Source organism: Labrus bergylta, chromosome 12 (genome assembly GCF_963930695.1).
Source record: "Labrus bergylta chromosome 12, fLabBer1.1, whole genome shotgun sequence".
NCBI classification, from domain to species: domain Eukaryota; kingdom Metazoa; phylum Chordata; class Actinopteri; order Labriformes; family Labridae; genus Labrus; species Labrus bergylta.
The window spans coordinates 25,285,149-25,298,281 of record NC_089206.1 but is presented as its reverse complement, the minus strand read 5'-3'; the positions used below and the strand labels follow the sequence as shown (position 1 = coordinate 25,298,281).

The 13,133-nt window shown below is 40.8% G+C and overlaps 1 protein-coding gene across 2 annotated transcripts in view; it reads left to right on the top strand.

The window, feature by feature from the left end:
• Positions 1–13,133, top strand: part of arhgap4b (Rho GTPase activating protein 4b) — a 34,730-nt gene that overhangs the window by 1,331 nt on the left and 20,266 nt on the right. For both annotated transcript variants that reach the window (XM_020635338.3, XM_020635337.3), the window contains exons 2-4: positions 8,737–9,097; positions 11,991–12,162; positions 12,391–12,553. In XM_020635338.3, coding sequence (XP_020490994.1) covers positions 9,028–9,097; positions 11,991–12,162; positions 12,391–12,553 — 405 coding nt within the window. In that variant the 5' untranslated portion in view covers positions 8,737–9,027. The remainder of the gene's footprint in view (positions 1–8,736; positions 9,098–11,990; positions 12,163–12,390; positions 12,554–13,133) is intronic.

Below are 13,133 nucleotides of genomic sequence, written 5' to 3'. Positions count from 1 at the left end.
TTTTTGGGCCAAAAAACTACTGCAGTGTAGAAATAATCTCGTAAACTAGGTTAAAGGTGGGGTATGCAAGTTCAAGTTTATTTTAATTTAAACCTATCTATATCTATTTAACATACATCCAGTGGAATGAAATGTGTCACTCAACACCAGTGTGCACAGAAAAGAACAAATAAATACATAACATGCCAAAGGAAAACAAAAAAAAAAAAAATCTTAAGACAATTCAAACGAATGCATTTTTCTTTATCATGGCCTGCTTACTGTCCATTCTGTGTGTCTGCTTGGCGGGGTTGGCGGGGTTTGAGGGGGGGGGGGGGGGGTGTTTGAGCCCACACAGTCCTGGCTCAGTAAGTGGGCCACAAACAAAGTGGCTCGGAGCGAGTCACACAGTACTTGCCCACGGACACTTGGCTTACTTTGTAGTGTGCCAAGATTCCGTTGCTGTGATGGTAACTTCAGCAGCACAACAGTTTGTGAGTTTTCTTAGTTTGAGCTGCTGTGTCGGCTGCGCGTGTGAGTTAGCTTTGCAGCAACAGTTTGTTAACCCAGAACCTAGTTTAGCTAACGTGAGTCAGATTACTTGTTGTGTTTTTTGCTTTTGTATTACATTAGTCACAAATGGATCATAAATATGCACAATGTCTTTCTCCAGAATCACCCGGCCTGTAAACATTAGCTTCAAAAATAACCTCAACACAATCTTTTCATGCATGATGGTATCTGTACAGAGTGATAGGTAATTTATTGTATGGTATGTATATTGCCTTATTATTATTATTGATGTATGCTAAAAAGCTGTCAGTGAAGAGTTTTTTTAACTGGTTATGAAAGAGTGAAATTAATACTGATGCCTCTATGTGAGCTTGAAAACAAACAAGACCGTGGGAGGCTCGATTATTTCGTCGTGGTTCTTTTTAATACTTGTACCACTGCTGGGTAGGTGTCAGACAAGGAGATTAACAGCATGCTGCCTTTGTTGACATTTTACACAACAATAATTCCAAGTTACTGAAATGTTTGTTAACAATAAGAGAAGAGGGAGTTTTCTTTGTTTTTTTTTCATCAAAAAACCACTACTTTCGTACACATTTACAGGACAAGAGCAGCAAAAACAATTCCCGCGATGTCCAAAGGGGGCGCCAAATTTGACACAAAGTAAAAGTTCCTCACTGGAGCTTTAATAATTAGCCTTTTATAGGTACAGTATTTTGATAATTTATTTCTGTCACTTACTTTATTTCTCACAGTGACATTCATTCATACAACCTGTACTACAGTATAACCCATGATGAAAAATCACACTGAACTGAAATCTAAAATGAGCTCTATCCATGAGCCAGTTTTTGAGGAAATGGCTGATGAGTAGAGGAAGAGGTGTTTTCCACTGGGCCTGAGGAGATGCAGATGTGACCAGCCTGCTGGCCTCTTCAGCCCTCACAGCGCCCCAACTGTCAACCAATGTTTTCATTTAGCTGTTTTCTCCGTTTTTTTTGCCCTCTGCCAGGACTTACAGGTATGCCTTCCACAAACACTACCTGTAAAGGACTCTCTACATAAAACTTAACCGCAGCAGACACTGAGAAATGTTGACTGCAGTGGAATTTCTTTCTGTGTCCTTTGGCTTTAAATGTGCAGCTCAGTCTGATGCCAAATTGTCCTCAGAGCTCCTGCAATTAGGTACCATGCCAGAATCTGAAAGGCACCTTATACTGTGAGTACATTATACTTATCAAGCAACATTGCCAAACACATTTCGAACCTTAAACTAGAAATGTGTACCTTCAAACTATGTGTGCTGTACTGTAGTACTTTAGTAGTTATTGGCAGCCACCTTTCCCTTTCTGTGATGCATTACGTGTAGTTCTTCACTGCCACCTTGAAACCACTCGTCCCTCTGGTGAGTGTTTTGGCAGTGATGAGAAGCAGGATTAAGCTGCAGCTGAAAACTTTGGGTGGGATTTGCAGGTACAGAGTGATTCTGTCTGTACAGATGGTGCATGAGTAAAAACCTCTGGTCGCCTACTACAATACTGTTTCCTGTTTTGTTACCGCAGATGCTGCACAAGGAGGACCCTGGCAAAGAAACAAACTTTGTCAGAGACACGATGAATCTGGATTTTGCTACTTTGCATAGCTAATCTTGTATCGCCCTAAATCTCATGACACATTCTAAATGAAACCTGGGGCCACAGCCAGTATGAGAGCACACTACCTGTTGTAGTGCAATGAGGTTGGCTGCGTGAGCTGCATTCAGATTTGCTTTGCAATCCAGCAGCCAATGAATGAGCTGACGTGTGAATTAGCTTCCAGGCCTTCAAAGCAGATCAGCTTCAGTGTTTTGCAGTTTGCATGCCTTTGGGAATATACAAGCTCTGAATTTAATTTGTCGTGTACATTTCATTTGAAAGTGAGCCAATGCAACTCATGACGAAAGAAGCGGTACTTTCTTCCTCTTACGCAGGAACGGATAAATTTGTCATCAGTAAATTCAACTCATCACAGTCAGGACTTTTTCTGCAGCAGCCTTCTTTGGTCTGGTCTGACCAGAAATGTCTAATGTTAGCAAACTTCCCAGATATTGCTGTGTAACATGAATAAGTCTGTTCATTTACTACATTACTCGTCTCTTTTTTCACTGTAAGGCTCATTTTAAGCGTTTAGCTGCTAAACGTGTTAGCATTATCCTGTAACCATGCTGGGGGTAAAAACAAGAGGCAGATTTTGAAATGATGACCTGTCATAGTTGATGCACCTTCAGTCAAGATATCCTGACTTTTAGTCTCTTGGTCAAGTTCCAACTATATCTCAATCACACATTCTCCACAATAAAACTCACGAGCTCTTCTCATTTGTCACTTTCTGCCTGACACTGATGATGGCTGAAAGGACCAATCATAATGTTTCTTTGCAAGAACATCTGGATAGAAATAAAAACATTGCATCGTGTGCATACAATGTAATGCTGCTAAGCAATAGGGGGTGACAGGAACAGAGAATTCATCAGAGTTGTTTAGTGCATAAGGGATTAGATGCTACTAAAGAGCATTAGGCTGGGATGCAAATGCTCTTTTTTTAATTAACATGTGCATTAGTTCATAGAGAACCAGTGATTTATAATCTTTATTAAAGTATTATATCAGGGCTGTAGGTTAGTTTAGTTGATATAGGTAATGAATGACTGCTAAAGATTGCTATTTAAGACGTGTGGTGACATGTTGCTGTGTTGAAGATTTGGTTGATCAAAGATAACAGTCAACACTGGAGGGTTGTCACAATACAAGGATTTTAAACTTTGATTTAATAATTGTAAAACTCAAACTATTTTGAGACCACAGCTACTAAAATAGAAGTCCTAGACACCCAATGTTGGGCAATGTCTTGTTTTAAATGATCAACATTTGCAAAAGTTGCACAAAAACATTGGCAACATTTTGATATGTTCCCAAAGTTTTCGTGCAATTTAGGCAAATTTTAAGACGTGTGCCTCCAACTTTTGATGGATTAATTTACCTCCTACACATCTATCTTATGACATATAGATGTACTGAATAGTTTTTATTTTCTGTATTTATCCATTATTAAAAACAACAGCAGAGATTTCATCATTTTAAAACACTTTGCATCAAAAGAGTATTGCAGTTTTAAAAATGTCAGGCTGCCTTATAACACAGGGCTTGAAACAAACTCAGCAGGTACATTAGATTGGTCAGACCGCCGTGTTAAACTGTATACTTTTGAATGTTAACGGGAAAATGACTTGTTAGCATTTGGAGCTCTCCCTGCAGAACGCCTGCTGTTATGTACACAGTCTGAGAAGTACTTGCTTCGATGCATAAACTGACTTTGATGTGAAAATAGAAGGAGTATTCCTTAATTAAGCCATCTTTTACTCGCGGCACACCTACCTTCACTGCCAGACACTGTACGTCAAGTGAAACAACAAAAAGGTAGATGACACATCCAAGGAAGCTCTCGCCTTTCTCAGAACTGAAACACATTTTAATCTCCTGTTGAAACCACGTCAGCTCATGATGAGGTCTGCAACCTGTTACTTTGACAGCACAGCTCCTGTCCTTTATTACTCGAGCTCATTCCATTAAGCTTGTTGTCAGTTCACCTGCAGTACACCCTCTACAATAATGTAACACAGTTCATACAAATAGTTCTTTATTTCCTTTGTTTTGTTATGTGCTTTAACGTTAAAGCCATTTTGTGTCTTTTAAATAGAGTTTTCTAACAAGATCTGTTCTCATCTTTTTCTCTCGCTGCTTCCTTCTGCAGCATGGATTGCATCAGGCCTCTTCTAGCCATCATGTTTGTGTTGATAAGAGCCCCTCCAATCAGTCTGTCACACAAATAAGTGTCACACCTGACTCTACCTGACTTGCGCTGAGAGCACAGATCATGCAGCTGTTGCACGTCTGCAGAATAGATTAGCATAATCTAATGTTGGACGCTCTCATGCATCCTTTTAACATTTCACTCCTTGTCTGTGATCAAACTCGCTGATAAAGGTGTCACTTTATGCAGCTGAAAGCTCATATTTCCCAGAAGTCATGTTAAAGGATGTGAGATCATCTGGCAGAGGGGCCCTGTTACCACCCATGCGTTTTTTTTTTTTTTCATTTTGACCTTTTACACTGTTTTAGAAAAATGTTTGGCTTGGTCGCAAGTTTGCACGCATCAGGCGGCAGATGTCAAAAACAAGATGTGCAGATGTGTAAGAATTTTAGAAATGGGGATACATTTCTGGGAAAGACACGTCATGAGATCACTATATGTACAGTAACACTGTGCTACAAAGTAATCAATGTAGCACAGCGTTTGGCTCCAAGCAGAGTCAGGAAATCCCCATACAGTTTTGGCCGTAACCTAAAACACAATGTCCCACTTGTATTACTTCTGCTTAGCGCTTCTTTTTTTTTCTCCTTTAGAAGAAATGAGCAGAAAATCCCCGTGATAAGGATTCACCACACTGCACATCATGTATCTTCTCTTACCTCCAGTGTGCTTTATATTCACCCAGTGTACCAAATGGGCTCTTCATTTCGATGACCTTGACTTCAACTAAAAAATAAATAAAAAAACGGTTCCCTGACAACCACCTCCTCTCCGTCCTCATTGACCTTTTTTATTTCTCCCCCCTTTTAGTCAATTATGTTCATCTCTTTTTCTTTCCCTGCTCTTTTGCGGAGTCTCTCCCCTCCCCTCCCCTCCTCTGGCCCTCTCTTCCTCAGATCATTTCCATTCGCTTTGTTCTGTGCAGATTAAGGTCGCACGTTGATGAAGGCCTCCGGAGCCTCCGTGGTCCCGGGGCCCTCACAGTCTCATTTGCAGATAACTCTCTCTGCATTTGTTCACTTGCTCTTCTCAATTGACTTTCTATTTCTGTCTCTGAAGTCTGTCTGGATCACATCCAACACACAGTTTGGGGGGAAAGGAAGTGAGACTGCAGAGCTAATAGCGCTTCTTTAGTTCAAAGTGATAGAGATTTGTTACCTCAGGTCTTTAAAAAAAAAAGTCCCTTGTTTTCTCAAACACGCATCAACAACTTTAATCTCCTCTCTTAGAGTCAGAGGAGACCACACTACAACGGGTCACTTTTTTCAGACACATTAAATATGGGCTGTGTTGGTATAAGTGTGTGTGTGTTTTCATGTCACTGTTTCATCTACAGTTTGAGGCTGATTGAGGAACAGTGTTTCCAGCGAAAGTGACACGCTGGCACTCAGTACTAAGAAATTGCAACAGGATGTGGGCAGTGAAGATGCTTGTGTGTGTGTGTGTGTGTGTGTGTGTGTGTGTGTGTGTGTGTGTGTGTGTGTGTGTGTGTGTGTGTGTGTGTGTGTGTGTGTGTGTGTGTGTGTGTGTGTGTGTGTGTGTGTGTGTGTGTGTGTGTGTGTGTGTGTGTGTGTGTGACAAACTGTTTAAACTGTTTTTCAGTGTAGTTTGTACTTTTATATAAACATCCATGCAAGCACCTTTGTACAGTACAAAGTTAGAAGTTGATGTCATGTACACACGTGTGACTGAGATTATAAACGCATACTAACAACTGTTCAGACGTTAATTTCACATGTTCAAAAGTCCATTTCTGTCAAGCAGTTTTTAACATTTTGAACATGTCATAACCTTCCTGAAAGTCTCCAGCGGTTTAGTTCTGAACTTTCATATCATTTGAAGATTTGTGAAAACCAATTAAAAGAGGTTCCACATAAATGCAGCAGAGACTGGGATATTCTGATGTTTTAGTCTCTATAGTTTGAATCTTCACCTTCCATCATTTGCCATATTGTGTCCCTGCATTACAGCTCCCCCTAAAAGCAACCACATTTTAAATAGATTGAGCCTGTTTTTGTATGCATGCTTCTTGTTAATAAGTTCAATAGAGCTATTCTCTGTTTCCAAAAGGTCAGAGTCTATAAAAGATAGTTCTGCATGCATGACGCAGAATAATCAAATGTTAATTGTTGCAGTTTTAACAGGACCAGACATAGAGGAATATATTTACATTCCTAACCCAAAAGAAGTGCACCAGGTAAAATCAGAGCCTGATTACTTCTTGGGTGTTTGCTGTGAATGCCCTTAATATTGGTATAAAGGCGAGGCCAAGTGGCAACCTTCTGTGTTGAATAATGAAGCCAATGCGGAAGTGCAAAAAATGATATAGGTCTGTTAAGCTCACCTCTCTCGGCACGCACTGTCCTGGGGTGAATTCTATGATAACTCATCCGTTTTGATTTCCTGGAGGATAATCGTTATTCACAATAAGGCGTGTAGCTGATCTGGGCGCGGTGTAATGGTTTGTCAAGAGGATAAAAACCAGCTCGTAGCCTGTTGTTAGGTCGACTGAAAGTTAGGCTGAGACAGGATTTCCATCATGGACACTGCCATGGATGGGACTCCGGAGCCCCCTGCAGGGACAGATGGGTGACATCACTCATTCTTTGTCCATAAATATTTACAGTCTATGGGCGCAGCGATATTGCTTGATAGAAAGAAAAAAAAACACAGTAATGGCAATGACAGTGCTGAGGATAAAATATTTATCCTGATAAAACAAGTGCCTAACAGATATTGCTGAGTTGGTTGGTGCCATAGACCGTAAATATGAACTATGGATATCAACAAATCAAAACAGATGCGTGATAAAAAATCCAAATATAACATTTTACCTGAAATCTTACATAAGAATAAAACAAGTGGGCATGCAATTGCAGCTAATGGTACATTAGACCCTATTGTGTCTCAAAGCTCCTCCATAGCCTGGATCAAACTAAACCCACCAGTTTCATTATTTGTGTATTTTAACCTAAAGCAAACACTCACTTTGCATCAATGGCACAAAGTTGACTTGGTCATTTTTTTGCAGAGCTTTTTGACACACTCTAAATGTGCCAACTATTCAAACTCTGAGCCTGCATAACCACCACTTAACAACCTGCTGTGTCCCTACCAATGTTAGGACCATTCTTCATCCTTGTAAAACAATTCACTGAGTTATTTCTGTTAGAAACATCTCATTAAAAATCTGTTATGTGAGCCGGTAATAAAGATTATGTTACCCAGAGAACTGAAAACACAATCTGCATTTTAGACTATCAAGATGTGATTTGTTCACAGATTTAAAAACAAAATCATTTAGATTATTTGCGATGGCTCTGATTTACTGGCTTCTCCTCCAAAGTAACAGCAGCTGAGACTCATCGGCGAAGGGATCCATCTGCTGTGAAGCAACGATTAAATAAGAGATGCATGTTCTGATGGCCACAACATGAATCTCTACAATAATTACATTACCATCTAGACATACATGTTTGTAATTTGACTCACATTTAGGAGCTAAATTTGAAATACGAAATCAGAGTGTGTTTGGGCGGGGGGGGGGTTAAGCCTCTTAACAAACCGTTACATCGCCCCCCACCTGTCAATCATGTCAGCTACGCGCTTAACTATGGATCGTTCATGAAATCAAAACGGAGCTGTTTTTTTGTTTTTTTTAATTGCTTTCTTGCCTGTTGTGTGACTGTATGTGACTTCTGCGGCCTCAAGCAGACACCCAATGAATTGCAGGATTTTGCACTTCCACATTGGTTTCACAGACAAGACAGGAAGTTGCCACTTGGTGCAAACGGCGTTGGTTACTTGAAAGCAACTGAGAGAAATTCTAACGTATAAAATGACACCCAAAGAAGATATTAGGCCACAGTCTGTGGGTCTTCAAAGAGTATACACTACATTACACACTGAGGCTTTAGTTGTCATAGTTGACCTTTGGTGAATACTGTAATGCTTATTACAGTGTCTGTGAAAAAATCCTCGTTGGAGTTTTATTTGACCATTACCTTTACAGACATCCCCAACCCCCGACCTTTAGGCAATGAATGTCCTTCATTACTACTATTACTCATCACCTCTAATCTCTCCCTCCCCCATCCTTCAACCTTCCTGCATCACATCCCCATCACTCTGCCCTCTTACTGCCCGTTCTGCGCTCTGCCCCCCCCATCCCTGCTGTCCATCCTATTAAATCTCCCTACTCTGGTGTCACTGTCTCTTTCTGTCTTGTCACCCTGGCCTCATTCGTCCCATTCCTCTGGCTCTCTCATTTTCTCATCCATGTTCTCAGTAAATCTCCCTTGCATGCCCCCTGTTGTCCTCATGTAATTCATATCCTCTTCTTCTCTTACCGTTATCCTCTCCTCCCTTTATTTTGTCCTCCCTCTGCTCCCTCAGGCCAGCTCACCTATGGATCAGCATTCATATCAGCAGCCCAGGGGATTCCTTGAACATATCGACCCGACTGACATCCCCGCAGAGAGCAGCCGATCAACGCTGACACCGATGCTTCGTACGCAGCTCTAGAGCATCAAGGCCAAAGGGGGTCAGGGGTGAAGGGTTACGGACTACAGAGCCGGAGCCGGCGCTGAGGTTGAAAGGTTCCTGGAGGGGCAGACTGAGGCTAAAAGAAGAATCAGGGTTCAGGAAGAAAGGTCTTTGTGACGGACAAGCGTCAAGGGTCCAAAGATGATGACATCACACGTAAAGCTGAGGAAGGAGAAGGGGAGTTTGGCAGAGTACGAATCACAGATGAAAGGTAACAAGCTTTTATGTTAGCATCATGTGCCTGTCACTGTGTATGTCTGTACTGTAGGGCTGTCACCAAACCAGATTTTTACAGCTTGATACATTTCTAGAAAAAATCAAATGATATTGGTACATATTTAAATACCCAGGCATCAAAAAAAAAGAATCCTAGGCACCAAATGTTGGGTCATTTTCTTGTTTGTAGTTTCTCAAAAAAAATGCAGGCAAACCCCTGCATGCTAAAAAAGAGACAGAAAAGTGAGCACACTAAATGTCTTTCAGGTTTCCTATACCTGGGTAGGAGCAGCGTACAAAACAACAACGGACGTGTTTCAGCACGCTATCTTAATTGTAAAAATATGTTCTCAACTTTTAAACATTGCCATCTGTTTGTTTTTTTTTTCCGACAGTGTTCTCTTTCTTTTGCGCGTGGCAGCTTTTGGTTAAAAATTTGACTGAAGATCTAAAGCTTCTTTAAAGCTTAGGCACCATTCAGTACTATCGATCGTCGAAATAACAGAGATTGTATCGTGATATTGAAAAAGTTTGAAGCATTAAACATTTTGACAACCTCAGTCCGTTCCCCTTATTGCGCCTCTGTTTGTGCATGTGCACTTTACCTGCATGAATGCATATGAGGCAGCACGTGTGCATTCATGCATGAATGTGAGCAGCCGCTCTGCAGTCATCCAGACACAGACTCTCAGTGAACCTTGCTTTGCTGTTTTTATGGATGAATGTTTGTGCTCATGACAAGTCCCATTATCAACGATGATATTTAGACTCTGATTCCTGTGTGCTTGGATCTGTTGTGTGTTATAGTTGTTGTTGTTTGTTTTAGTGATACTAAATATCCATGTTAAGTTTTTTTCTACAACCATCTCAGCCAGGACTCACAGCAGAAGTGATATTTATTATGAAGCATATAAAAACATTAAACAAGATCTGTCTACATAAAGACTTTATATACCGATTCTTTTTTATATTATTAAGCAGTAAAATATTTTTACAACTTATCAATTCATCTTTTATTCTATACTTGGGGGCCCAAATTGATGGCTTCATTTCTCAAATGCAACAATACAAAATCCTAAACGTCTTCATTTAGTATCATACAAAAAAAGAAATCCTTACATGGAAAATGCTGGAGCCAGAAAATGTTTGACACTTGTGCTTCAAAAGAAGTCTATAAAAATGTAATTGATTTTTGTAATAATTGGCAATTAAATATGTTCCAGTCGACTAAAAAATGAAATGTTGCAGCTCTAATGTGCAAAGAAAGAGTCCTTTTAGTCAAATAAAATGTTCCTTTATTGCAGTTCTAGATTTTGTGTGTACATGTTCTTTATGTTGTGTCTTTGAGGATGCATGGGTAGCACTGTGTACTGTACTACAAGGATGTATTTATAGCCAGTATTAGTGCTGCTGTCTCCTCACATCCAGTCAGCCTCGGGCTGTGTACTCACACACAGACAGAGAAAAGGAATAAAAAGAGGGGAATGAGGGAGCGGGCGGACCGTGGGTCGAGGGGGGATGAGAGAGCAGGTAAGAAAGGAGGAAAGACGGAGGGGAGGGGGGGGTGAGCACAGAGGAGGGGATTTTATTTGAGAGCATGATGTTTATATTAGCCTTTTCAAACCAAAGTGCAGCGCTGGGCCAAGTCACTGCTGGCTTAGCTGTGTTTGCTTACACGCTCATGTGTATACTATGAGGTTATGTTGGGTTATTACATGTGAGCTTTGTGTAATAGTCTACATTCTGCCGTCAATTTACTCAGTTCAACTTTAGAAATCACATCTACTAATGAGAGCCTTTTACTACCTCTATTTTTTTTCCCCTGGACGAACTGTGCAGATTGGAAAATTATGCGGGGGGATATCATTTCTTCTGTAATAAGATATTTTCTTTTTAATGAGATTATTACGATAATTCACTTTTATTATTGGAGTCCAGGGTGTCCTCATACTCCTCATACTAAAATTCAACTCATGTTGATTATACATGTATTTATACAGAAACGTACAGAGCAACATCTACATACACAGATTTCTCCATATTGTACAACGTATGCTTATTTATGCATGCATGCAACTGCAGGTAGGAGCAGGTGTGAAATGCATGAATAATATGTAATGAAATATTAATTGTCAGTAATACACATACTGTACATCAGTATTCCCTCCTGAATGAGCACGTGTTTGTATTCCTGCATTCAAATACAAGTGCATCAATACAATACACTTCATGCATTTTAACTCTGAAGGTCACTTTATCCTGGGTTTGCACAGCCACTTTTTAATCTTGTATAAATGTGTCTCTGTCACCTAATCTTCAAGTTATGTTGTAATTTTGGTTTTATGTAAATTTGTTTACGTGTGTACCACCAACCTGTCCATGGCTTCAATCGGGCATATTAACATGTTCATTAACGTGCACCATCCCTATTTCTTAATACTTAAATAAATAGAGGTGCTTTGTGACAGACTGAAAAGTTGATAAGCTATGTTGAATTGTGTATTCAGTTTTTCCTAATTTAAGATAAGAAAGGATGAAGTAAGATTTTTAAAAAAAAAGGATTCCTAAAGTGAGCTTGGAGCTTCTCAGTGATACAAAATTTGGAAAATCTTATCTCAGACTCTTCTTATCCGAACTGGAGACAGATGAGATAGGGAGTTTTTACAGCCTCAGGGTTAAATGTCCTCGCTTAGATTACTGTCGTCCTCCTGCAGTCCATCTTTATCTCTCTCTGTGTGTGTGTGTGTGTGTGTGTGTGTGTGTGTGTGTGTGTGTGTGTGTGTGTGTGTGTGTGTGTGTGTGTGTGTGTGTGTGTGTGTGTGTGTGTGTGTGTGTGTGTGTGTGTGTGTGTGTGTGTGTGTGTGTGTGTGTGTGTGTGTGTGTGTCAGACTTGCGTGCCCAGCTGACGGACCAGATAAAGATTTTGGACTCTCAGGTGGAGGTGAAACAGCAGCAGCTCTCAGACCTCTCTGAGTTTCTTCGGCGTCGAGGCGACATCGAGGCTGAATATGCACGGGCCCTCGACAAACTCACAGAGAGATTCACCCACAAGACGAAGAAGTAAGTGTGTGTGTGTGTGTGTGTGTGTGTGTGTGTGTGTGTGTGTGTGTGTGTGTGTGTGTGTGTGTGTGTGTGTGTGTGTGTGTGTGTGTGTGTGTGTGTGTGTGTGTGTGTGTGTGTGTGCGCGCGCGTGCATCATGTACATTTGCCTGTTTCTTTTCTAGTTCTTCTGTGATTCTGAAGGGTTTTATTCATATCTTTGTCTGGATGTCTGGTTTCTTTCTCCAGGAAGGAGCAGTGGGGTCAGTCTGTGTGTCAGGTCTGGTCTGTCTTGCTGACTCAGACTCGACTGGAGAGCCGGGAACACGCAGCACTGGGCGACACCTGCTGCAACACACTTACACAGCGATTGGCACACAGCACGGAGGACACACACCGCCTGCACAAACGGGTCAGTCGATGCTTGGTGTAAGGTCACACGGATGCACAAACAGAACCACTAAAGACATGGAATTCATTCAGGGAAAGGTGCAGTGCAAGTGTCATCACATAAAAAGACCTCAACCCCCGGTGTGCAAGTCATCCAATCAAATCCAAGTCTTATTTTGAAGGGCATCAATTTCTTCTCTTGTCCCTGAGTCAGAAATTTGTCCAATCAGTTTTGTTCCCTTTTTTCAGTTCTGCTTTGCACCAAACTCCTTTATTTATGCAGCATCATACCATGTCAGCAGTACATCCACACATTTCCAGCCATCCACTTTTTAGTGTTTGAAGTCTATGATTTTACAATTCATTTAGGACACACTTTTATCCATTTTAGCGACGTACGTACATCAGAGAGTAAGTGCAACACAAGCTAGGATCTAGAGAGGAGGAAACAATGTCAGGTTGATGTTATAACTGGTTTGTAGTTAAAAAGAGCTCATGGACAGACAGACTGGATTTACCCTTTAAAAACAAATGTTAATCATGCTAGTGCTTTCTGGGTTAAGTTAGCATCAGCTTAGATAGCAGCATGCAAGCCACAAGCT